General features: G+C 45.2%; 1 protein-coding gene and 1 pseudogene across 1 annotated transcript; both read left to right on the top strand.

Moving 5' to 3' along the window:
• Positions 1 to 9301: 9301 nt before the first annotated feature.
• On the top strand, positions 9302 to 11316 carry LOC102462424 (ferritin heavy chain A-like). The gene is made up of 4 exons (XM_006121108.4): positions 9302 to 9489; positions 9874 to 10020; positions 10449 to 10574; positions 11034 to 11316. Exons 1-4 carry the CDS (start codon positions 9388 to 9390, stop codon positions 11187 to 11189), a joined length of 531 nt encoding a protein of 176 aa, XP_006121170.1. The 5' UTR covers positions 9302 to 9387; the 3' UTR covers positions 11190 to 11316.
• Positions 11317 to 11504: 188 nt separating this feature from the next.
• Positions 11505 to 25870, top strand: LOC149523720 (ferritin heavy chain A-like; annotated as a pseudogene).
• The last annotated feature ends 529 nt before the right edge of the window (positions 25871 to 26399 follow it).

A 26399-nucleotide genomic window follows, 5' to 3' on the forward strand; every position in this document is an offset into this window, starting at 1 on the left:
ACAAAAACCAGTGGGGAGCACTTTAACATCACTGAACACACAGTTACTGACTTGTAAGTTGACATTCTTGGGCAAAAAACAAAAAAACCCCTTGAAAATGGACTGCAATAGGAAACTACTGAGCTGGAATTCGTATGCAAATTTGACACAGTCAGAAGGGGGTCTGAATAGAGACATGGAATGGCTCACGCATTACTCTAAGTAATTTCCCCTTCAGGTCCTCTCACCTTCTCAGCACTGTTGGAGGTGACCCACATCCTCCTTGAATTAAGTAGCATTGTAATTACACTCCCCTCTCTATCCCTGCTTTTCTTTTACTTCAAGCATCTGAGGAAGTGAGTGATATCTCACAAAAGCTTAAGCCCTATTACATTTGTTAGTGCCACTAGACTCCTCAGTTTTGCTGAAACAGACTAACCCATCTACCTCTCTGAAACCTGTAACACCACTGAGTCTTTGTCATCTGATGCTGAGAGCTGTCCTTGCTGAGCCAGAAAAAGGGACCCTGATGATATTGCCACCTTCACTGGCTCCACCTGACTCCCAAACACCAAGTGGCGCATGAGACTTCCTCCCTCTGCCCCCTCATTTCTCTTTCCCATATCTTTCCTTTTTACTTTCTGGGTCATAAATGTGTAGTTTAGCCAACCAAAACCATGTATTTTTACAACATTGCTGTAAGATCTTTGTAAAGTACCATCTAAAAGACAATCGATCAAGGGATTTTGCCTCCTAAACACTCCCTCACCTTCTAGCTGGTGAGAAAGAGAATAAAGGTGTTAACATAAAACCTGCCTTAGTATTTTACCTCTCAAATGTTTGAACCATTTTTCTGTCTTTTCTGCATTGTTAGTATATGGTTACACAGATGTTTGTCAGGGTGCTACGCAGGCTGAAGTAGCTGTATACCAAACCCAAACCTTGTTGAAAGCTTCTGAATGTTGGACAGTGATTGGGTTTGACCCCCTGAGCCCATCTATTCCAGCTAAATTAATACAATAGGCAGATTTAGCTTTGTAACTCCCATGTCTTTGTTCTGTATGTTGAGGGCGAGATCCTCAATGGAATTCAAGCTCCTCACATCTATGACATGCAGGATTTCAACTGAAGTTTGGGAACCTAAATTGTCCCTGGGCCAGTCTTTAAATCTTGTAAGATACTGCAATGGCTACAGCTCAGAGTTCTCAGTTGCTCATGGCCACTTATCCACTCTGGTTTTGTCCTTAATCTAACGAGCAATTTTAGATTTTAAAAGCTGTGAGTTTCTCCTTGTGCCTCATACTCTGTGTGGGGAGGCGTACCTCCCGGGTCCAGTTGTCGGGGTACGACCCCCCCCTCAAATCCCGTCTCCGACGGTGAAAGGCTCACCCTCCTGCCCTCTACATTAGGGTCCTAGATGGCGGATTCGCCGCTTGGGAGCATAGTGCGCGCTTCTGCCGCGGCCACGCCCTCGATGCCTCCCGGTGGTTCTCAGCCGGGGGAGGGAGTAGGGGGGCCCGGGCCCACCCTCACTCACAGGCCCCAGCCCAGGGCCCTAAGAGCAGGTCCGGCCGGACCTACTCAGCCGGCGGGGGAATCTAACCTCGAAACCCTCCGGCTCGCCGGGCCAACTCCAGTCCCTGCCCTGGGCTGCTTCCTACTCCCAACCCGCCACAGCAACTGCTGCTGTGGCACTTGCGCCTGCCTCTGCCTCTGCCTCTGACCCTGACTCTGGGCCTCTCTTCCCCCCCCCTCACTGCAGCTTCCCGCTGTCCTTTTAAACTACCCGCCGCCCTCCTACGTCATCCCCCCGCGCTGCTCCTCCCCCTTGGTGCGTCCCCGGTGCCTCCTCCCTGACGTCATTCCGTCGGATGTCGGGGCTACCACCGCGCCCGATGGTGCCCTGCCCAGCGGCGACCGTGCAAGCCGTGCAAACCCGCCGCTTCTCCCCGGCAGCGCCGAGCAGCGCAAGCGCCACCACCGGCTCCGTGCGGGCGGGTTCGCCTCGGCGGGGCAGAGGCGTTCTGCCCCGTCACACTCTGCTTACCCAGGTTTTCTTCCTGCAGGCCTATGGTCAGTATTTGCTTGAAAGGAAATAGATCTAAACAAGCCATAACTGGGTAAGACCATAAGTCTGACTTTAAGAAGTGCTGAGCAATGCCCATGGCCTTGCAGGCAACAGGAGCTACACGTGCTCAGCATCTCTGAAACTCAGGCCCTAGAACTCTAGGGGTATGTCTACACTACCACCCTAGTAGAAATGTGAAAGCTGCCAGATTGCACAGACCCTGTTTACAGTGCCTATACCGTCTGCTGCTTATTACACATCAGTCATTGCCCCATCCCAGAAAGGCTTGACATGTAGTATGGAATGAATGAAGGGGGAGCAGGGCTGGCAGGTTTGCAGAAATATTTTGGTGCCCAGAATGCCCAAAGCCCACACTCCTCTCCTACTCCCTCCCCCTCCTAAGGCTAAGTCTACACTGTAGCCTTCTTGTGGAAAAGCTTATGCAAATGAAGCTCGGCATGGAATATTGCCACACTTCATTTGCATAATTAATGAGTAGCCATTTTGCACAAAAGCCTCTTGCACAAAAATGGTTCTTAATTAATTATGCAAATGAAGCATGGCAATATTCCACATCAAGCTTCATTTGCATAAGCTTTTCCACAAGAAGGCTATAGTGTAGCCATAGCCTAAGGCTCTCAGAGGGAGTTTGGATAGGGAGGGGGCTGTGAGCTCTAGGAGGGAGTTTGCCAGGTGCAAGCAGAGGATTGAGATACAGGAGGGACTGCAGGCTCTGGAAGGGACTTTGGGTACAGGAGGGGTAAGAGGAGTGGGTCTGGGGGGCTTGGGTGCAGGTGGGGATCTGGGGTGCAGGCTCTGGAAGGGAATGTGGGGGCTGGGGCTGGTCTGGGGCAGCAGGTGGGGGGTCCTGGGAGCAGGCTCTGGGAGGGAGTTTGGGGGCTGGAGAGGCGCAGGCTTTGGAGGAAGTGGGGTGCACAATGGTGTGTGGGTGGGGGTGTCACACTTACCTGGGGGCACCCCTGCCTGGAAATGGCTCCTGCAGGTGTGGGGGCTCGAGGTGCTGCTGTCCTCCTGCTACCTCACACGCTCCTCCAGTCCCCTTGTCCTCCCCCTCATCCATCCTCTGGGCCTGCCGCCGCCACCACCACTGGCAGCACAGCACGGTGAGAGGGGGAGGGGAAGGCGGTGTCTCTGTGGTGTGCACTGCTCAAGCAGCTGGAGCAGCCCGCGGAGACCCCTCCCCCTCCTCAGGCTGCAGGACACACGTGCTGGCAGCAGCCACGGGGAGTGAGTGGCGGGAAGCCCCCTAACTCCGCTGTGCTGCTGGTGGGGGCAGTGGCCCCTCCCCTCCTGACAAGGAAGCTATTTCAGGAGGGCCGTGGGGGCAGCAGCACCGGGATGTGGCTTCCTTTTCTTCCCGCTCCCCTGACTATCAGGGAGCGAGGGGAAAGTCCGTAGATTGACTCCTCTGCCCCTTCACCAGCCAGGAGTGAAAGACAAGCACACAAGCCATGGACTATCCCCTTGCTCCTGGATAGGGGAATGGGAAGAAAAGCAAGCGGCTAGGGTTACTAGGGGCCTTCAAAAAAAATACCGGACACACTTGATCTCAAATGGGGGGGGGTCGGCTGGGAGATATGGGGGGGCTGGCTGGCAGGAAGCAGGGCTGGCAGGGGGGAGGTCAGGGACAGCGGGGCTGGCCGGGGGATGTGGGGGGAGAACTGGCCAGTGAGAAGCAGGGCTGGCGGGGGGAGGGAGAGAGTCGGGGGGAGTGGGGCTGACCAGGGGAGATCAGGGGGTACGGGCTGGCAGGAAGCAGGGCTGGTCAGGAGGGGTTCAGGGGGAGCAGGGCTGGTGGGGGGAAGTGGGGGGAGAGAATCGGCTGGCGGGGAGTGGGACTGACCAGGGTGCAGGCAGATCCTGGGGCGCTGCCCGTCCTGCGCACGGTCTTGGTGAAGTAGAAGCGAGTCTGGCCCAGGGGATTCCCTCCTGCTCTGGCCCCCACCTCCACCTAGTTGCATACTGCCTGGCTGGTAGACACACTCACGCCGCATGAGCATGTCTACCAGCCAGGCAGTACGCAACTACATACTGATACTCCTAATACTAGTAAAACTTACCTCATTAGAAAATACCGGCCTCTTTACACTTCGGTATTTTGTCAATTTGTTTCCCGAACAGAACCCTCAAATACCAGACTGTCCAGTTCAAAACCGGACACCTGGCAACCCTACAAGCAGCATCCCAATACACATGGCTGCTGCCCGCCCTTTCCCTCCCGAAATGGCACCCTTGCCTCAGGGGCATTTTAAATCATCTGTGGGCTGGGGCATGCAGGAGGCAAAGAGCGAAGGTTGGCACCAGCAGCAGGTGAGTTTTGGTGGAGCCGAGCCTCAGGCCAGGAATGTTCTTAGTGCCGGGGCACCATGAGTCCAGATAGCTCGCTGCCCGCAATGAGTTTATTATGGGGCAGGTGAATTAGCCTCTTTCTAATGTATTAGTTCTGCTTAGTATCTTTCACCTGCAAGGGTCCCTCACAGGAATACTACAGACACTCAAACATACTTATCAGCTATAGATACAGAATACTTCAGCCATCGGCTTCTGCCCTGATGACACAGGGCAATTCTTTAATGGTTAGGAGCTGTCATGAGAACTTATTCTGCTGAAACTGCAGAGGACAGACCAAATCCTGGCTACGAGAGTGTAAGGTCTTTAAAATCATGGGACTGGAAGGGACCTTGAGAAGTCTAGTCCAGTCCCCTGCCCTCATGGCAGGACCAAGTGCCATCTAGATCATCCATAACAGATGTTTGTCTAACCTGCTCATTGGAGAGTTTTAAGATGGAAATTCCACAACCTTGCTCAGCAATTTATTCCAGAGCCCTCGGCACAGCGATTCAAAAGGACCTGAGACTCACAGCCACCTCTACCATAAGTACCATGGTAGCAGGAGTCCCAGTCCTTTTAAATAGCCTCCTTAGCACCATCTGGCACACTCTGGGCAGCTGTGAAGGCAGGCTGGGTGTGCTATGGGCAGTGCTGAGGGCTAACTGCCCTGCCCTTTCTGCCTGAGGCCCTGGGTCTTCTGGGAACACGGAGCTGGGGCCCCCAATCCTTTACCCAGGGGCTCAGCAAATCTGTCAGCGCCCCAGAGCCATTTCATGGCATGTTCACAGCAACATTATTGTTTATTTTCCTGCCTCTCTGCTTTTGCCTTGGGCTGGAAGCAAAAGTGTTGCCCTGGTGAGAGAGGGGCTCTTTACCTGGGCTGTGTCTAGACTGGCAAGTTTTTCCGCAAAAGCAGCTGCAGAACTAATACATTAGAAAGAGGCTTTTGCGGAAAAGAGTCCGTGCCAATCTAGACGCTCTTTTCCGCAAATGCTTTTAACGGAAAACTTTTCTGTTAAAAGCATTTGCGGAAAATCATGCCATTCTAGATGTAGAATGGAATCATGCCATTCTAGATTCCTGTTGTCTCTGGGCTAAACAAGAGCAGAAAGTTATGGAAAAAAGCTTATATGGAGAACACTTGTTATTTCTTTACCGACTCTCCTCTGCAGCTGAGGGTTAAAGCCTGAGAACACAGCCCAGTTAGAAGTGAGAGTGCTTGTTTAATTGGACAATTCTGAGAACACCAAAAATTGGACAATTATGTATTTATTCTAATTGTATTGGGAGGCGGGGCACCATCTAGCAACCACAGCTGCTCTTTTGATATTCAAAGTCAGCACAATTACACCCCTAAAATTAAAAGTGATGGGTGATTTTGTACTTTAGAAAATAGCACAATGTCTCCAAACTTTATCTACATAAATGTATCATTACATTATGTTTAAAGAAGCGCGAGGGGTGATATCTAGTGCAGGGCTGCAACACATACTGTGGGGGAAGGGGTAGGAGCGGGAAATTTCATTCCCATAATCTTTTTAAAAGCTAACAAGATCAAAGGACTGACCCTGTCCATCAAAGGCTGAAGTATTAAAATCTAATTAGTCTTAATGCTAACCATGTTTCCACAATGTAATGCTTCCTAGTAAATCTTGCCTGACTCTGTATTTGAAGGAAATTCAATAGGTGTCCCTAAACTGGGGGGAAAACGGTGAAAGTTTTCTAAAAACAAAACAATACAATTTAGAGATGACAGTTTTGCCAACATAAGGGATAGATTGGGGGGAGGGGAGGCGGAAGGGGAGAGGAAAATGAAGGAATTTACACACTTGACAGTCTGAAGCCTCTAAATTACTCTTTCATGTGCTTGAAATTCTATCATGTTAAGATAAAGAGATTTCCCCAGTATCTGTGATGAAACTGGCAAAGGAAATGTGATTTTGAACTTTGTAGCTGATCCTCTGGACTTTCTTTAGTCTTTGGTGCAAGCCAATTCAGCTGTCTGATTTACCGAGAGCACAATTAAATATTGGAATAAGATTCCCAACCAGCTAAAACAGTGAGGTTTTCAGTTTCTTCACAGCCCTTAGACTTAGCAAAGAGCTTGCAGACTGGTGGAACATTCAGCAAACCTGAGTTGTGTGTCATGCAAATTGGGTTCTAGCATGATTGCATTAATTAGGGCTTGTTTTAGGGGTTGAAACTGGTTTAGGGATGAACTTGAAATTCAGTTCAAAAACAGAAATAGGCCTATACCTAACAGTCTGAAGCACTGGCTGAAATGTGAACCTGGATGCATGCTGTAGTGTATAAGACCCTCAGGGACACAAACAGAGCTGACCTGAAACCAGAAAAAGGGGTGAATAAATCCATTTGACCAACTTTGTTGCATCATTACTGTTCAAGGAACTGCTGTGTCTAATCCCCCACTCCCAAAATTACATCTGAATATGAGAAATCTATGTTCGGTGGTACATATTCCTGGGTCTTCATGTTTCCTGGTTTACTATGTAGAAGCAAACACAAGATGACAATAGAAAAGTCTGACTCATGTTTCAGTCAATAACAATATGTCGTGCTCATGTTCCAATAGTCATCATATTCCAAAGGATGGAGGATGGGTTCCCAAACTGAGGGGCATGCCCCTCTGGGGGGCATGAAGAAATTCCAGGGGGGGGGGTGCGAGGCAACCCAACTCCCCCCCCCGCATCAATTTCCCCCTCCTCCCCAAGCTGTATTGCTATTTTTGTTTTTTGGCCCCAGTCAGTTCCTTTTTTTTTTGCTCAACAAGTTTTGCTGCTAAGGGGTGAGGTGGGGTGGGGGCGTGAGGGTTTCTCAAAAATCAAAAGGGTCTGTGATGCCAAAAAGTTTGGGAACCACTGGACCCTGCCAGGTTTAACTGAATCACTGTTGCTTTAACAGGGACATGGGATAGAAAACATCACCAGTTCTTCCCCATAGGTATCATCTACCTATAGCAAAAATCTAGGATACCTAAAGGTGGCATTTATAAAAAGGCATCTATTCTAGGTGATGCAGTAGACTTGACTAATCTTTGTATTCACTGATTATATTCTAGCCAATGGAGCTGAGATAAAAGAATCATCTTAGTGGCAAGCCGAATATGGAAAAACTGAGTTCTGCCATGTAATTATTATTTACTGCTTTTCACCTCACTAGCATATATTCTCTTTAGCTCCCAAAGCACTTTACAAACTCATTGTTCCTCTAACCTCCATTCTCAGGGAGATAAAATAGAAATTGTACTGAGTATTAGATGAGGTATAGAGAGATTAAATGATGTCTTCAATGAGCAAGAGAAAGAACTTAAATGCATTTGCTCAAAAAAAAATCTACACTGCAACTGAAGCATTAGATTTTCCAAACCATGCAGTGATGGACACTATATAGTTGAGTTTATATATACACAATTGTAATCAGTTGGACAAATAAAGTGAGCTAGTGCAGACTTTGCCTGCAGCTTCCCCCATGAACTGTGCATTCTGTCCCAACTCTTGCAATATTTCTAGGGTTTCCAAGGGGAGGGAAACAGAAAGGAAGCCACAGAACATTGCTGAACAGAACTAAAGCCATATAATCCCGCCCCCATCTAAGATACTTACTTGGCTCCTCTCACAGTAGCTATGCCTTCAGTTTGAATCCTCAGAACACCCCCAGGAAAGTGCATAATCCCCATTTTACAGGGGGACCCCGAAAGATTAAGTGACTTACCCATGGAAGCCTGGAGCAGAGCAGGGAATTAAACCCAGATCTTTGAGGTCCCAAATTAATACAGTACCAAGAGAAGTTTTCTTCCTATTAGCCAAACTACTTCTGGGAGGGCCAAAGTCTATTGCACCGCTAACAGGAATTAAAAACTGATCTGCATTAGGTTGCATGAGCGCCTGTAAAATTTGGGCCCCAACAATCTCTCTCCCTTCCTGAGGGAAGTGTCCAGCAATACACCATGCTTAGATTACACCTAACGGCATAATATACTACTTGTCTTATTGGATATGTTTACTCAGAGTTCTGAGTGGAACATGGGGACTAATTCTGCAGTTTTCTATTTCTTGAAATAAAAAGGCATGAGCCAATCAACTCTATAACTTTTGACCTTGGCAGCTGGTACATGCACTAAAGCATGAGAGGCCATCTCCCCTATGCAGCCATGTTTTACCTGATGTAATGAAACTGCACATTGTCAGTCATAGACCCATTTAACATTTTATTCAAAATCATTTTAAGCTCTTGCACTCAATCCTGCATCTTCCCGCGGTGAGCTCCACAGGATACATATGTGTTGCGTTGAGAAGCTTTTCCTTTTATCCTTTTTAAAAAGCCTTATTCTCTTCTACTGGTAAAAGAGAGCACCCAATTTAAAGTCTACATACATTCTTTAATTTGTATGTCTTGCTCACATCCCCTCTTTTTCCATCTCTTCTCCAGACTGAATAGTTCCAACATGTCTTCAAATGAGAGAGTTTGCATTTCTTTCATAGAATTTTCATCAGTTGTCTCAGAGCCTTCTGAATACTGGAAGAAAATGACCAAGGTTCCCCAGGTTTAATATGTTAGAGAAACATTGACCTACAGACCCCATGGGAAAGGATATACAATGAGCCCTTCCATTTGCCACCTTCTCTGTGTCTCAAGGGCTTGTGGGAGGCTGGATTAATTTGGTGAATACTCCTGGTTTTCATCTAATTACAATCTGTCAATCTCCCCCATTGCCCAAGACGTAATAGGGCAACAAGGGTTGTCCTTCTGCTCAATCATCCCTCATCTGTGGATATTGGTGACTGGTGCTGTATGAAAGAAAGACATTTCTATTGGATGACAGCAGCTGTCAGTCACGCCCACACCCTGCTCTGGACAGCTTTATTACTACCTGTGAAGAAGAAGGCTCATGGTCTTTCTGTGAGCTCTGTTTAGTAGCTTTGGAAGGTCTTTGAGTGCCTTTTGTGCTAAGTCTTCTAAATAGAAGAATGGAGTCCCAGGTGCGCCAATATTTCCAGGCTGAATGTGAGGCTGCTATCAACAAGATAGTAAACCTGGAGCTGTATGCCAGCTATGTTTACTTGTCCATGGTGAGTGTAATATAAGAGATGTGCTGGGGGTGGTGGTGGTGGAAGGGTGGGGTTTGTTTTTTAACCAATTCATTTAAATTCAGATAAGGGCTTTTCTGCTATTGCCTCTTACAAAAAAAAGCCCTCTAGTTGTGTGTTCTGCCTTCCCAATGGGCGATACTGGTGAGTAGGGAGAAAGTAAGACTATTTCTGGTCCTGTTGGCTTGTTACTAGGGGCACTTATAAGCCTGACTCTAATAGCTATTGTTGTCATCTCCTTGTGGGAAGATGGTGAAACTTGTTCATATGAGCAGTCAGCATTCTTGTTAAGCTTGAAGACTTACTGTATGCTGCCATTAGCTAGAAGTATCACTACCTCAACTGTGCTCCTCTATTTCTCCTCAGTCCTCCTACTTTGACCGTGATGATGTGGCCCTGAGGCACATGACCCAGTTCCTGAAGGAGCAGTCCCATGAGGAGAGGGAGCATGCGGAGAAGTTTCTGACCTACCAGAATAAGCGAGGGGGCCGCATTGTCCTGCAGGACATCAAGGTGTGCAATAAAGGGGGGGTGTTGTTGGGAGGGCACTTTAGATTGCTATCTCCATGTGTGCTGTTGGAGTTTGAATGCCCTTCCTCAAGGGAAAGCAAGGAGGCTTTTTTGGGAGATCTCTTATGCCTAATGAAGTCATTCCTATCTAAACTAGGAACAGCTGCATGTTTCAAGAGCATTATCTTTGTTAAAGAGCCCATGCAAGCATGGGTGGGCTTCTGCACTAAGTGTAGAAGGGCTTGCTTAGCTGTGAGCAGGACATTTACTCCATCTTGTCACAAGCAATGACTTCAATTCATAATTATAGAACCCTAAAAACTGGGATGAATGGTGCTGTTATTGGCATAGGTGAAAAGCTACTTCAGATGCAAAACTGCAGCTTGCCAGTGAGCAGAGTGTCTGGTTCTCTTCCTGGTTCATCTTCACAGAAGCCAGAGCAGGATGAGTGGGGGAACAGCCTGGAGGCCCTGCAGTGTGCCCTGCAGCTGGAGAAGACAGTGAACCAGGCCCTGCTGGACCTGCACAAGCTGGCTACAGAGAAGAATGACCCCCATGTGAGTTGTGTTCTGCCACTATCAACCCATATAAAATGGGTTCTGTCTGGACCAGCACTGTTAGATAACTAACTTCAGTGCATAGGCTGAGGGGTTAGGGATGGGGTAATGATGGGATGGGAAATGGAAGAGGGTTTATTCTGCAGCTAACTTCCTACTGTTCTCAATGGTGTGTACTATGTGAGCAACTCTATATAACCTCTCCTTCCCTGGGGCATCTTGTGTTGGTGCCAGAACAAACTGCTTCTGCATGGGCACCCTGTGTGTGTGTGTGTGGGAGGGGCTATTGACCATGATGTCATCTGGCAAAGCTGCCTCCTGCAAGAATCCAAGCTTTTATTTATAGTGCTGGGCCCGAGGGAAGAAAACTATCAAGGTTTCAGGCTCTGCCATGGAGGAACAGAGAAGGAAAGAGGGAATTCTAGATGAGCTAGAATGACTCCCTTTTTCTTCTTTCAGCTGTGTGACTTCTTGGAGTCGGACTTCCTAGAGGAGCAGGTGAAGGCCATCAAGCAGCTGGGAGACCACCTCACCAACCTCAGGCGCCTGGGAGTGCCCGAAAATGGCATGGGAGAGTACTTGTTTGACAAGCTCACCTTGGGGGAGAGCAGCTGAACTACACTAGGGACCAGCACTGTAGTATGGGTCATGATGTCCTAACTGCATTACCCTGGATATTGGTCAGGAAATAGATGCCTTGTCTTACCTAAATACTGAGAATAAAATCTGTTTTCTGGTGTAACCTGGCTCATGGAATGAATCTAACTGGGGTTGCTGGTTGCCTTTCCCCCTGTGCTATGAAGGCACACTGATGCTACAAAGAACAGGATCCTTGTGGAGGGCAGGGCAGGAAAATCACAACACTGAGTACCATGCTCTAGTATTGAGACTAAATGTGAAAGAAGGACTGAGGCAGGGTCTTCATGGACAATGGTGAAAGTAACTGTCTGTACTAGGGGTGGGGGAATGTGGCATTCCTAACTGTGAGTTCCTCTTAGGCTCCTGGCTTTCAAACTATGGGGCAGGCCTCCCAGGGGTGGTCCATGGCTATTTTCTGAGAATTCTGGCTGTCTGCTCTGGTGGCAGGGGCTCATGCAGGAGAGAGGGGCACACCCAGGGACAAAGGGGACAGCTGCAGCCCTGCTGGTGCCACCTGGGATCCAGCTCTCCTTCCTTGCTCATGGGGAGGCTTTGGGGCTGTCCATCTAGGGCTGGTCCTGCAGCAGCACAGAAGTCAGGGTAACAATGGGGTGCAAGTCCACATGGGGAAGTAGTGGTATTGCTTCCTCATTGTCTCCTTGGTTTCTGGGTTGGTCCAGCACTGCCTGCAGTGCTGGGTGGCAGTGTGTGTGGTTCATAACTGACTATACACAAGGGCAGGCCTGATCTAAGTTTGGGAACCATTTCCTTGAATATCTCTGCAGCTGGAAACAAGATTAGTGGTTTCACTCTAACAGCATCCCTGGGCTGTGTACAAACTCCTAATGCTCCATCCCTATGGGGATGATTATGAGCCTCTAGGCTTGTGACGGAACCTGGCTTCCCAGCCGGGGAAGGGGGGGAGGGGGGAAATACGACAGATTATGGAGAAGGGGGGACAACAAAAGGAAGACACACAAGCTCCTGTAAGGCAGCAGCATTTGAGGACACTGAACCAAGGAGGTTTGTAGTATGGAAGATCTTGCCCAACCTTCTTTCCCTTCTCCTGTGTGCTGGCCCTCTCCCCTCCCCCAATGCTGTTTCTAGGGTGGAGGTGTTAATGTTCTTTTGGCTCCAGTTGTATGTGGCTTGCCATTTTCTTCCCTCTGCTTTTCTTTTCCTGCCTAATTCTTATCTTCCCTTTATTACCTGCCTCTCCTGATAGCAGGTGTTTGCCTTCTTCAGTGTTGCTTCAATAGTCCTCAAAGTGCCTACTGCTGCCAGACTTTGAAGGCAGGACCAATCTCTGCATTTTATTTCCTGTAGTAACGAGGTGGCAAAAATGATCTTGCCTAACTGACATGCAGAAGGGCTGAACTAGGCCTCCCAGTAGCCTTTTTTTTTTTTTAAAAGAGACCATCTCACTAACCTGGAAAATGCTGGGAGACCAGCATGCCCTGAGGGAGGCCAGTTGGGTGCCTGAGTTTGTAGAAGAGCTGAGATCTGTTGCTTGAGTTCTATTGTCTGAGTAAAACTTGGTCATTCATGGTGTTTCTTCCAGTGCTACTATAGCCATGCTGTCATGGGGAGTTTGGTGCTCCTAGAAACAGATAAGTAACTGTAGATAAGAGGTCCTCAGTTGGAAATAGATTAAAAAAAATCAGATGCCTGTATGGTCAGGGGAAGACTGGAAGGTAAAGAGAAATTGTGCTGACAAAGTGCAGCAGTTGTGCAGGTGAATAGCTTGTGAAACAATCTCCAGTACCAGCCCTACAATAAATACTAGGGTTAGTGGCCTGTTGGAAGAAAATCTTTTGTTGGGTCTTGGCGTAGATTGAGAGGAAGCATTGGTATGAGGATCTGTATCTTTAGGGCATATGCACATCACCTAAAACCAGACTTCTGGCTCAAACACACAGCTGCTTTAAGTTAGCAGGTAATATGCTGCTGTAGCTCCTACAACACAAACATCTGTCAAATTTCATGCAAAATTCTTCCTAACCAATGGATAGTATATATTTGTCTCTGTTTCTGGGTAATCTTATGAAGTGAGGTTTTTCTAGTCAGCAGCAGACAGGATGTTTGACTACAACTGATTATAATGCTCCACTCTGGTCCTAATGTTAGTTTACTCTCTCGTGGTGCTCTCAGTGATCTAATAGCTATCTAATCACACAACGAATGTGAAATTGTTCTGAATAAAGCACGTTCCTAAGCTTATATAACTAAATAGCAGCAAACATAAAATTACTCTGCTGCCAAGTGTGAGACCATACTGGCTTTCAGAAGATGGGTGTTGATAATGATTCAAGCTAAAGAACCAAAACTCTGTTTACACTCACTTTTATTTGGGGCTTAGTTACCCTTTCATAGGATACTTGGCTAGCTGTTCTTATCTGCCAACAGTGGCCAATACCTCCTGCCCTAGAGGGAGGGAACATGACAGGTAATCCTCACATGATCCCTCCCCTGTCACTCATTTCCAGACAAACAGAGGCTAGGGGCACCATTCTTACCTATCCTGGATAGTAGCCACTGATGGACCTAACCTCCATGCATCTATCTAGCTCCTTTTTTTTTTTTTTTTTTTTTTTTTTTTTTTTTTAAAAACCCTGTTAAAAGTCCTAGCCTTCACCACATCCTCTGGCAAGGAGTTCTACAGGTTGACTGTGCCCTGAGTGAAGAAAAACTTCCTTTTGTTTGTTAAACTAGCTGCCTATTAATTTCATTAGGTGACCCCTAGTTCTTATATTGTGGCAACAAGTAAATAACTTTTCCTACACCAGTTATAATTTTATAGACTTCTATCATATCCTCCCCCTCATAGTCTCTTTTCTAAGATAAAGTCCAAGTCTTTTTAATCTCTCTTCATATGGGACCCTTTCAAAACCCCTAATTTTTGTTGCCCTTTTCTGAATCTTATCCAATGCCAATATCTTTTTTGAGATAAGGCAGCCACATCTGTACACAGTATTCAAGATGTGGGCATACCATGGTTTTATATAGAGGCAATAAGTTATTTTCTGCCTTATTCTGTATTTCTCCTCCCCCCTCCTTTTTAATGATTCCTAACATTCTATTTGCTTTTTGATTGGTGCTGCACACTGAGTGGATGTTTTCTGAGAACTAGTCACAATGACTTCAAGTTCTCTCTTGAGTAGCTGTAGCCAAGTTAGTCCCCATCATATTGTATGTATAGTTGGGATTATCTTTTCCAATGTATATTACTTTACATTTATCAACATTAAATTTCATTTGCCATTTTATTGCCCATTCACTTAGTTTGATTAGATCTTTTTCAAGTTCTTCAGTCTGCTTTGGTCTTAACTGAGCAGTTTGGTATCATTTGCTAATTTTGCCACTTCACTGTTTACCCCTTTCTCTAATAACTTATAAACAAGTTGAATAGGATTGCTCCTAGGACTGACACTTGGGGGGACCCCACTAGCTACCTCTCTCCACTCTGAAAACTTACTATTTATTCCTACCTTTTGTTTGACTTTTAGCCAGTTATCAATCCAGGAAAGGACCTTCCCTCTTATCCCATGACAACTTACTTTACTTAAGATCCTGTGGCGAGGGACCATGGCAGAGGCTTTCTGGAAATCTAAGTATACTATATTCACTGGATCCCCCTTGTCCACATGTTTGACTCTCTCAAAGAACTCTAGGGCTGCGTCTAGACTGGCATGATTTTGCGGAAATACTTTTAACGGAAAAGTTTTTCCATTAAAAGTATTTCTGCAAAAGTGCATCTAGATTGGCACGGGTGCTTTTGCGCAAAAAGTGCTTTTGTGCAAAAGCAAAAAGCATCTGTGGCCAGTCTAGACGCGATTTTGCGCAAGAAAGCCCCAATCGCCATTTTAGCCATTGTGGCTTTTTTGCACAAAACAGTTCTTCCCTGTCTACACTGGCCCTCTTGCGCAAGTATTCTTGCGCAAGAGGGCTTTCTCCTGAGTGGGAGCATGAAAGTATTTGCACAAGAAGCACCGATTTTGTACATTACAAAGTCAGTGCTCTTGCACAAATTCAAGCGGCCACTGTAGACAGCTGGCAAGCTTTTGCATAAAATCTTGCCAGTCTAGATGCACCCTAGATTAGTAAGGCATGATTTCCCTTTACAGAAACCCTGTTAACTTCCCCCAACAAATTATATTCATCTATATATCTCAATTTTTTCTTTACTATAGTTTCAGCTAACTTGCCCAGTACTGACATTAGACTTAATGGTCTGTAGTTGCCAGGGTCACCTCTAAAATCCTTTTTAAATATTGGCGTCATGTTAGATATTTTCCAGTCATTAGGTACAGAAGCTGATTTAGTTCCACACTTTCCCATTTGAGTTCTTTCTAGTCCGGGTGACTTGTTACTCAAGTTTATCAATGTGTTCCAAAACCTCCTCTAATGACACCTCAATCTGGGACAATTCCTCAGATTTGTCACCTAAAAAGAATGTCTCAGGTTTGAGAATCTCCCCAATATCCTCAGTCATGAAGAGTGAAGCAAAGAATTCATTTAGCTTCTCTGCACTGACTTTATCATCTTTGAGTGTTCCTTTACCATCTCGATCATCCAAGGGCTCCATTGGTTAACAGGCTTCTTGTTTCTGATATACTTAAAAAGCATTCTGCTATTTTTTTTTTTTTTTTTTTGGCTAGCTGTTCTTCAAACTTTTGGCTTTTCTTATTGTATTTTCCCACTTAATTTGACAAAGTTTATGCTCCTTTCTATTTTCCTCCCTAGGATTTGACTTCCACTTTTTAAAATGTCTTTTTATTTGTCACTGCTTTTTTTTACTGGTTGTTAAGCCACAGAGGCACTTTTTTGGTTCTTACTGTGTTTTTTAATTTGGGATATACATTTAAGTTGGGCTTCTATTTCCTGTGCTGTTAGTCATTCCCACAGTAGACCCAGTTTTGTTAGAGGAATTCCCACCTCACCCATAAGACACAAATTTAGAAACGGTGACTGAAGCTTATTTTTGAGCTGGCTTGTCTTACCTCTTGCAGCACAGAACTTTCTTCAAAAATACCTGTTGTGCTGTCCAATTTTTGTGTGTGGCATTAGCTCTAGGTGCTGGCAAAAACCTGTAGTAGCAATACTATTTGTGTTTAAAAAGAGGGAGGGGTTGCTATGTTAATTAACTTAAAAAAAAAGTAGTCTTCTGTGGCAGCTTAGAGACTAACAAAAGTATATATAGTATCATGAGCTTTCATGGCCAAAACCCACAGGCTCTGCAGTAAACAGGATGCTCTCATGGTCTTTTGTGTTTTTAGAGAACATTCTGCTGCTTAGCTCCCATGCTAGGTTCCACTTGCCCCAATCTGACAAGGGGCCCTTTCTTGTGTTCAAGATCTCTTTTCAAGCTGCATTAAAGACAAGACATGCTCCCCACTTCTATCAGCTGCTGGGAGGGTTTGATCCACCCCCAGCTCAAGGGGATTTCTTTATTACTAACCTGTTCAAAGATGATAATACTGCATAGCATGGGCAAACTGTGAAACTGCCTTCCAATCAAGCAATTGCCATTTAATGCTTTGCATCAAAAAGGTATAGAGCAGTAACATGCTTCATGCTGCCTTTGTGATAAATGGCCAAAAATTGCCTTGCTACTATGCAGAAAATCCACATGATTACCCTCACTGTGGCCTGTAGGCTGTTAACTCTAATGTTGTGTTGCTGTAGTAATGGTAAAGACATTTTAGACAGTACACCAAATATAGGGCCAGTTCTGATGTACCATTTGTGTGTTTCCAAAATGTACATGCCTACATCACTCATTGGATCCAGCCACTTTTGCACAAAAACTAAAGGAAAGCAGGATATATTTTGATTATTTAGGCAGCACAAGGGGAAGCTCTGAATTCCAAAATGGTATCTTTGGCTTTTAGTTGACTACCCAGCAGATAAATGTCTGTTTGCTGAGAAGTTTTTTTCTTTTAAAAAGATGCTGGGGGTTTCAGACTCACCAATCTGAACTTAGTTATGCCCCTCTCAAGATGCAGTAATTTAAATCAAATGAATGGTGTAGCTGAGCTGGAACTGTAGCTCAGAATACCAGTCAGTACATGAAAGAGGAAGTAACAGTTTGAGGAATTCTGCAGGTCAAGATTTCAGAAAAGAAGCATCATGAATAACTAGCAAGGGTGGGGTCTTCCAAAGAAATATCCCTGCCCTCCAGTCAGAGTACGGTGCTAAAGCAGTATAGCGGCTGCATTTTGGATTATTACTACAGAGTGTTTTTTTGAAAAGGTCCTACCATTACAACAGCCAAACGGGAGATTAAATTGCTTGAAGCTGGGTCCATTCTACTTTGAGATGCACATTAGGGCAGTGAGTCCAGGTATTGGGCTGCTAATGCCAACACAGAGCCTAGCCTACAAGCTATGCTGATAGGAGTCAAATGCCCCAAACCACATCTCTCTACATATTGGTCCCATCCTGTCTTCATGATGTTTCTCTGAGCCACGCTTCTTGTGTCTGTATCCAGTGCAGAGGGGACACCAGATTTGCTCTGCTCTTCCAGGAAGTGGGGGAACCTCATGTGGAAGGGGTGGGGCCAGGGTAGCCAGCCCTTAGCACCACCTAGAGCACACTCTAGTGCTGGAAGTAGCAACAGCTGGGAGTTCTGGGCCCTTTTGAATTGCTGGGCCTCAGGGCAGTTGCCCTATTTGCCCCTTTTTCTCATGGGTAGACCTGATCCTGCAATTCCCTCTCTTGCATTCCCCTGGTCCCTGCAAGTCTCTCTTCCTTTCACTCAGATAGATACCCCCTGTTCTGTCTTTATAGTCGGACTGATAATGCCATGGTTTTGGACTGCGGACAGAGTACATTGCCACAGCAGGAACTCCGGAGCTTTTGATTTAACAAGCAATAGTAACCCTACTTCCTGAGCTTACATCTAGGCCCTGCAATACCTAAGAAAATTGCAGACAATGTTAAGATGGGTGAAGTTCACATTCTCCATTCTGCATCTGTCTTCCCATTTAGGGCAAAATTCCCATTTAGGGCAAAATTCAAAAACAGTACAATCTATTACATACTAATGACTTGAGAGAAATTTGTAAACCTGTTTGAGTGAGGGAGTAAGTTTTACTAGCGCTAGTACTCCCTGATTAGTAGCTCTTAAGTATGTAAGTGAATACAAGTATGTTCTCTTTAGTAGAGGCACTGAGGTTCCTAGGTTAAATCTTCTAGGACACACAACAAACTTGGCTCTTTTTCAATAGCTGCCTAAAGACATGTTAGGCTGAGAGCTATACTGACTTAAACTCCTTTACTAACAGCTTGTATGAAAGCCATACTATCAATTAATGCAGTATTATAATACCTTGTAAATCTGGGTCTCTTAATAGGTCTTTCTATTAACTGCATATGGAAGAATTCCTTGCATGATGGAAGTCTAAGATTAAACACCAGGAATCCAAAGTTCTGGGGCTCCAATAGCAAACTCAAAGTTTATGTCCTCATACATCCTTGGAACACAATGTATAGGCAGCTGGGATTTTTCCACCCACTTTCATACTTTATAGGGTCTATAACCTATACATGTAAATTCTGAATGGTATTGTTTGTTTACTGAGTACTGTCTTTCTCCTCAGTCCTACTACTTTGACTGACTGTGATTGTCGGCTCAGTTCCTAAAGTAGCAATCCCATGAGGAGAGCAAGCAAGCAGAGACATTCCTGACCCACCGGAGCAAGCGAGGGAGACATAGCGTCCTTCTGGACAATCAGGTGAATATCTATGGGATGTAGCTAAAAGGGATTGGAACCAGAGTGGAGGAAGTTCACATTTCAGCACACATGGGGAAATCAGTTTGCAGGAAGGGGCACCAACAGCTCCTGGACACTGTGTGTGTGTTGGGGGGGGAGACTGGCTCCCACAAAGGGTAGGGCAGCCATCCCTGAGCACCACTTGGAACATGCCACACTGGCCAGCAGGCAGTCCCCAGCACTGGCTCTCCCCCTGCCTACCCCTTGCAGCTGTCTGGAGCGTGCAGCGCAGCACTCCAGTGATGATCTGAAGCTGTCGCTGTAGCAGTGGCAGCAGTTGGGAGCCCTGGAGCCCTCAGCAACTGCTGCCTTTTCCTCCCCTCTGCCTCTCTCTCTGTCGATTAGCTTGTTTGTTCAGTATAGCATCACTTGCAATTGTGTTAACCCCTCACAGTCTGCTTTGGGTTTACAAAGGGATCTCACAAAATTGGGTGTCTGGGCAGCAAAATAGCGCATGAAATTCAATGCACATTAGGAAACAATCCCAAGTACAAATACAATAGAAAGGTCAAAATTAGCTGTTCTCCCTTAAAGGCATTTTGGAGTCACTGTGGATAGTTCTCTGAAAACACCCATTCAGTGTGCAGCAGCAGTCGGGGGAAAAAAAACAAACACTGCTAGGAATCCTTGAGAGGGATAGATAACAAGACAGAAAATATTGTAATATCACTGTGTAAATCTATGGCATGCCCGGGCCTTGAACACTGCGGGTCTGGTTGCCCTGACTCCGAAAAAATGTGTTTTAAATAGGAAAAGACATTTCTTCATATCTTATAACACATATGATTAAGTGTATGGAACAACATCTGTCTGGGGAGAGATTAAAAAGACCAGGACTGTCCATGTAAGAAAAGAGGACTAATGGGGATATGACAGAGGTCAATAAAATCACAAATGATGTGGGGAAAGTGGACAAGATGTATTACTTACCACTTGACATAACATAAGCGCTAGTGGACACCTACTGAAATTAATAGGCAGCAGGTTTAACACAAACAGAAGGACATTTTTTTTTCTTCACGCTGTGTGCAGTCAGTTAGCAGAATTCGTTGGGCCTTCCCAACATCCCCAACAAACTATAGCTGGATTGAAAAAAGAACTAAGTTCCTGGAGGACAAGACAATCAATGTCTATTAGCTAAGACAGGAATGTAACTCCCAAGTTCTGGGTATTCCTAGCCTCTGAATATCAGAAGCTGACAGGAGATGGATCATTTGATAATTGCTCTGCTCTGTTTGTTCCTTCTGATGCATCTGCCATTGGACACTATTAAATGACAGGATGCTGGGCTAGATGGCTCATTGGTCTGGTCCAGTATGGCTGTTATAACAGTCTAGTTCCCCCTTCTTAATCTCTGTAGCTGACTAACTCTCCTCGTTGAGTATATGATTGAATTAGCGGGCAGTTGAGCTGTTTTAGCTTCCTCTGGAGAGGTCTTGTAATGATAGTCCTAATTAGGGTGTATGAACCTGGAAATTTGTCTATAAAAGCATGAGGCCTATGAGTTACCCTTTCAGGTCACAAAGCTATAGTACTGAGGCATTCTCCCAAAATTATGGAGTAGTCTGGTATACTTGAGGCTCAGTTTGAGGACCAAAGCCAGTAAGTGATGGGAGACTGGGAACTGGCATGGCTTTGCAGGAGGCTAGCATGGACTGCCTGAGCTAAGATCTGCTCCAAACAGTGCTGCTATTCCATCTTTTTCTACATAAATTTGCAGACTAAAGCGCTAATGTAAAGCACATGCCAGGTCTTTATTTCTGCAGATTTTAACCGAGTGAGGAATTTCTGTGGTAACTTATAGTAACAAAAGACAAGGGGGGAGGAGGAGTCATGGAACTGGGAATCTCTCTCGTGTCCTTGGTTTGAGTTCACACAGAAGCCAGAGCGGGCTGATTGGGGGAACTTCCTGGAGGCCCCGTAGTGTGCAGTGCAGCTACAGAATGCTCTGAACCAGGCCCTGCTGGACCTGCAAAATGTGGCTACAGAGAACGACCCCAATGCGAGAGAAGGAGTAGGATGAATTCTGTAAGACAAGTCTAATTCTAAGCCAGATTGTCTTCGCTGCTCTTGTGTGGCTTTATTAGGAGTGGACTCTTTCCCTTTCTTCTTATCTCTCTCTGAAGACTAGTCTAGTATTTGCAGTTTTGATCATGTGTCCTCTTTTGCCCAGTAGCATTAGTTCCATGCATTAAAGTCATGTCCTGACTCTGCAAGAATTCAAAACTACATATTAATTGGGAGCTAGAAATCTGCAAACGGGACTAAACTTGGTGAATAATGGATTGCTTTTGTCTGCTGGCAATTCTGCAAAATTAAGCCCAAAATGAAGTTTCTCAATCAAAAAAAATGTCACAATCTTTGGCAAATGAAATACCCCAACTAGGTTGGATCAAAATTATGTCTTTCGCTTTGGCTGGAGTCTAAATCTGAGGAAAGGAGGAAGGACAAACATGAACAGTTAGGAGCAATTGCTGCCGTTGGCATATGACAGTGGAACAGGGAATCAAGATGGAGTGGAATTGTCCATAAACAATCAAGTGTTTACAGTTTAGCTTGTCTACTTGTATCCCTTAAGGTCACTGAGATGGGAAATGATCAGATTAACATGTACTTGATCATAATATAACGCTTCATTTCCATGTTTTTGGGAGGGAATCCCATATTGCCTCCTATGATTAGTCAAGCCCACTGCTAATCCAGTTGTAAACCTATCACAAATTCATAACTTTTGGGTTAAACCTATTGTCTTAAAAATCCCCTTTTCCCAGTGCTGTTTTTCTCTCCTCTTCTACAACTGTGTGCCTTCCTGAAGTCTGAATAGTTGAAGGAGCAAGTAAAAGTCATCAAGTAGCTGGGAGACCATCCCACCAACCTGAAGCAGGGAAAGGACCTGTTTGACACACACACTCTGGGAAAGAGCAACTAAAATCTATGCCTGAGATGAATGCAATTGTAAAGGACTTCGCTGTTATCTTTCTGGTTTTTATTTCTTGTCACAGTAAAGAAGCAGTGGACTAGTTCTACAAACAATAAAACTTTTGAGCTATACCTGTCTTATACCTTATTGGAGTATTACATCTTGGCTCTCATGTGAGCCGGAGATGACAAATGAGGACAAGTGGCAGTGGCTGTCAGCCAAACTTTCTGGACAGTATTCCTTCTCCTCCCTGGCAGCTGGGATGTTGCCGAGGCACACCATATTGTGCTCCTCCAGCCCCACTACAACCTGGAACGCTCTCCAATAGAGCCTTCCCATCGTACACCCTAAAACTTAGCTGAGGGAGGGAATGCTCAGTACGAGCACGGGAAAGGAAGTAGAAGCTGCACAACACAACCACCTACGCACAATGGGAGAAGCTCTCTTTACTAAGGGCAGAAGAAATGTCAATAGATGTGATTTCCCGAAAGCCTGGAGAGTGCTAGCTTACCATACTTGGGAATAGATAGCTAAGGTAGCCTTCATGCTATTAATGAGTGTCCTAGTCCTGATGGGAGGGAGTCAATGATGTTGACTTAGGAATCCTCTTCATTAAATTCCTAAGTCAAGACCATCCCTATGCCAGAAATTGTCTTGTGCTTTTTCCTTTCCTTAGGAGCCTGCTGATCAAATGCAAAATTGGGTTGAAGTAGCAATAAACCACTGCTCAAAGTACTTGGCAAAATAGCTTATTCTCCCAAAGCAGGTGATGCCCTAAGCAATGATCTATTGTTTAGTGGAAGTCTGATAGTGACAAAGAACACAGAATAGTGTCTTGTCACTGATACTGTTCCAAACAGTATGTAGTATCCTCTACAGATGTGGGGGACTAGAAGCAAGTCACGGGTAAATAACTCAGCAAGTATAGGAGTCATTCTATCTTCTAGGCTGGGCTCAAACAGACTTACAGCTCTGACTAAGATTACAGCCAACTTCTTACTGTCTGGCATATGTGGCTGCTGATTGAGACTTCACATCCAGTTATAAATGGATTCAAGTCTATAAAGTAGCTGCCTTTTACTTATCTGGTACTCCCCTACTGGTGTTGAAATCGCTAGCAACAAATAACTTAACTCTTTTCTCACTGTAATTGCATCTTTCAAGTCTACCTAATGCTAGTTCATCATTGATCAATGTTAGTGTCTTACTCTGTTCCCAACATTCTCTCTCTTCCCCCTGCACTTCCCCCCTTTCTCCTAAATAGCACATTATAAGGAGCTGGGCACCATATGGTGATGGAACCATAGTCCCTCAGCTTATCGAGTTCCATTTAAATAAAAGTGGTTAATGAAATTAGGTTGCTTAAGCAGAGAATTTCTTTTTTGGTAAAAATGTGTAGTTCTGACAATGTGATCCTTTTGGAATAAAACATTTTGATTTTTGGTTGGGAATTAGTATTTGCATTATATAATATTCAAAATTGAAACAACGAAGGACTAGAATTTTTTTTAAATTTATCCTTTGAAGTCTTCAGCTTTTGCTCCCAGTCACAAGGACACTAAGTTCTGAAATCTTTTCTGACCCGGAATATCTTTTGTCTGCATGGTCACATATCCAACTTCATCTAACAAATGCTTTATCCGCATGTGTGCTGTGCATGTAATAAACCTACAGCCTGACACAAGAAAACATCATAGTAAATGTAATGACTGCAGCACTCCAGAGCAACAACTGCAATCCTGGGGCTATTTCTACTTCTTTGACTATATACCAAAATTACTTAGGCTGCACTGCTAGTTTGTGGGCATAGTTTCTACCCAAGTGCACTGCTTCTTTATTCTGCATTAACTTTCATATAGCAGGGTAGTTTCTTGGAATACAGGAATCTTATTTCCTTTCCACTGTGCTGGGCAGAAGAGGGTAGTAGCTAGCTGCTGCTTTCCAGGAAAAGGAGCATGTGTGGATACTTGCAATGCTACGGGGTAGCTAAGCACTCGTGGGTTCTGATTCGTGTTTCTTTCACTATGTCGGCAGAAAGCGCCAGCCAGTTCTCTGCCTCTACAATGGCCCCATTGCCCGTTCTACATAATAAGCAAATAGGTCATTGCCCTGTCCAGGTTCACTTCTCTGACTACATAAAAGGAGCATTCCCAGATTGCTGAGTGTAGATATTCTCTCATGGATGCTGCGGGAAGGAATATTGGAGTTGACAGTGGTACTAGTGACTTTCATCTACAGATAATGCGAAACACTCAATTTCTGCTTTTCAGCATCTGCTCTACTATCTTCACCCTTTGATGCAACTAAGTATGCGCTTTTTAGAATGTCTGCCCTTGCTTTATCCTCCTTTTTGGCACTATAGTGTTTCCTCTCTATCCAAAGCCTCTTTTCTTGGAAATAAGATGAAGGAAAGAGCAGGAAACATAATACACGACCTATGGGTGTGCATTGGACAGGGTGTAGAGTTTGTTCCTGTAAACTAGGACTGGATTTATTGGGTCAACTGGTAGTTCCTGAAAAAAAAATCAAATAATGAGGAACTGAGGAAGTTACAGTGCAGAATGAATCCAACAGCACCATGTGCCCTAGTCAACAATTTATTTATCATATGCATAATACATGTACATAAAAATGCATTCATAAATGAAATGAGTGTCCCTTAAGTTGGTGCTTTTTTGGAAAACATATTTTAAAGTGTATATTCTCCAACAAATCCTTCAGCATTTCCTGTTGCCCTTAGAAAATTGGGCATGATCTTGTGCCAGAGCTATGCAAATGAGGCTAACTGGAATATTGCCAAGACTCATTTGCATATCTAATGAGCTGCCATTTTTGCAGAAAAGGCTCTTGCGCAAGAAGGAGCTGTCTCTACCGCCCCTTCTAGCACAAGAAACACCCTCTTGCACAATGCCGTTATTCCTGAAAATAATCAGCATAACAGCATTGCACAAGATGGGTGTGTGAAGATAACTGAAGTGTGCCAGGGTCAAGGAAGACCCCTCCCCTGAAATGCTTTTATTCAAAGTGTTTGGCAATTTTGATCTCATCCTTTCAATGGAAGAGGCTGTGTAGCAAGGAGCTAAGCAAAGGGGCAATTCTTCTAAATTAAGGAATCCATTTCTAATAGAGAAACTGTCTCCAGTCTATTGCTGGTCTCTTCTGCAGAAGCCAGAGCGGGATGAGTGGGGGAACAGCCTGGAGGCGCTGCAGTGTGCCCTGCAGCTGGAGAAGACAGTGAACCAGGCCCTGCTGGACCTGCATAAGCTGGCTACAGAGAAGAATGACCCCCATGTGAGTGACTGGCTAATGGAGAAGGGAAAACTAGCAACTCTTAGTTCCTTTAGAACACTCTTAGAATTTTGGGGTCCCTATATAATGCCCCTTCATGTGACTTATTCCCAGCCCCCCACCTGTGCTCTCCCCATCCCCTCTAATCTGATGCTTTGTGCCTAGGATTAAGGTGACTATGGCCTACTTTTTGGACTGGTTTGGAATTTTGTTTTGCCTTGCAAGTGGTTAATAGAATTCTGATGTTCCTTGCTACCACCTCCTAGCTTTTCTTATAGGAAACTTCATTTAGGCTTGAGGTGGGTGCTGTTGGGTGAACACTGTACAAGAAGCAACATTCCTCAATACCTGAAAGTGGAGGTTCCACTTTGGGCATATACCATGTAAACTCTGCAGCTGTGAAGTGTGGCTAATCGCTGAGATACAAAAATCTGCAACCCAGCATAGTTCTCCTAACTCTCTGGTCTTTCTCTTGCAGCAGTGTGACTTCCCTGTTAACTCTCCTCTGTCTATTGCAGCTGTATGACTTCCTGGAGTCAGACTACCTGGAGGAGCAGGTGAAGGCCATCAAGCAGCTGGGAGACCACCTCACCAACCTCAGGTGCCTGGGAGTGCCCGAAAATGGCATCGGGGAGTACCTGTTTGACAAGCTCACTCTGGGGGAGAGCAGCTGAACTAGACTCCAAGGGTATTTGGGGCTCCTCTGTATGCAGAGAAAATGAGTTAATTGAGTTACAACTGAAGCCATGTTTTATTCAGTGTTTAAGTGGGACTGTGCCCTTTCTTAGTAAACTCTAAGGTGATGTCTACACTGGCGTGATCTTGTGCCAGAGCTACGCAAATGAGGCTAAGCATGGAATATTGCCAAGACTCATTTGCATATCTAATGAGCTGCCACTTTTGCAGAAGAGGCTCTTGCACAAGAAGGAGCTGTCTCTACCACCCCTTCTTGCACAAGAAAAACCCTCTTGTGCAATGCTGTTATGCTGATTATTTTCAGGAATAACGGCATTGTGCAAGAGGGTTTTTCTTGTGCTAGAAGGGGTGGTAGAGACAGCTCCTTCTTGCGCAAGAGCCTTTTCTGCAAAAATGGCAGCTCATTAGATATGCAAATGAGTCTTGGCAATATTCCAGTTAGCCTCATTTGCATAGCTCTGGCACAAGATCATGCCCTTGTAAACCTAGCCTGTTGCTACATTACAT

Source organism: Pelodiscus sinensis, chromosome 12, assembly GCF_052426305.1.
Source record: "Pelodiscus sinensis isolate ZL-2025 chromosome 12, ASM5242630v1, whole genome shotgun sequence".
NCBI lineage: Eukaryota > Metazoa > Chordata > Testudines > Trionychidae > Pelodiscus > Pelodiscus sinensis.

Bases quoted from the DNA above. Each gene is read 5' to 3' on its own strand.
- LOC102462424 (XM_006121108.4), top strand. From the start codon at position 9,388: ATGGAGTCCCAGGTGCGCCAATATTTCCAGGCTGAATGTGAGGCTGCT. The intron at 9,490-9,873 runs GTGAGTGTAATA...ATTTCTCCTCAG, and splicing joins GCTATGTTTACTTGTCCATG to TCCTCCTACTTTGACCGTGA. The intron at 10,021-10,448 runs GTGTGCAATAAA...TCATCTTCACAG, and splicing joins TTGTCCTGCAGGACATCAAG to AAGCCAGAGCAGGATGAGTG.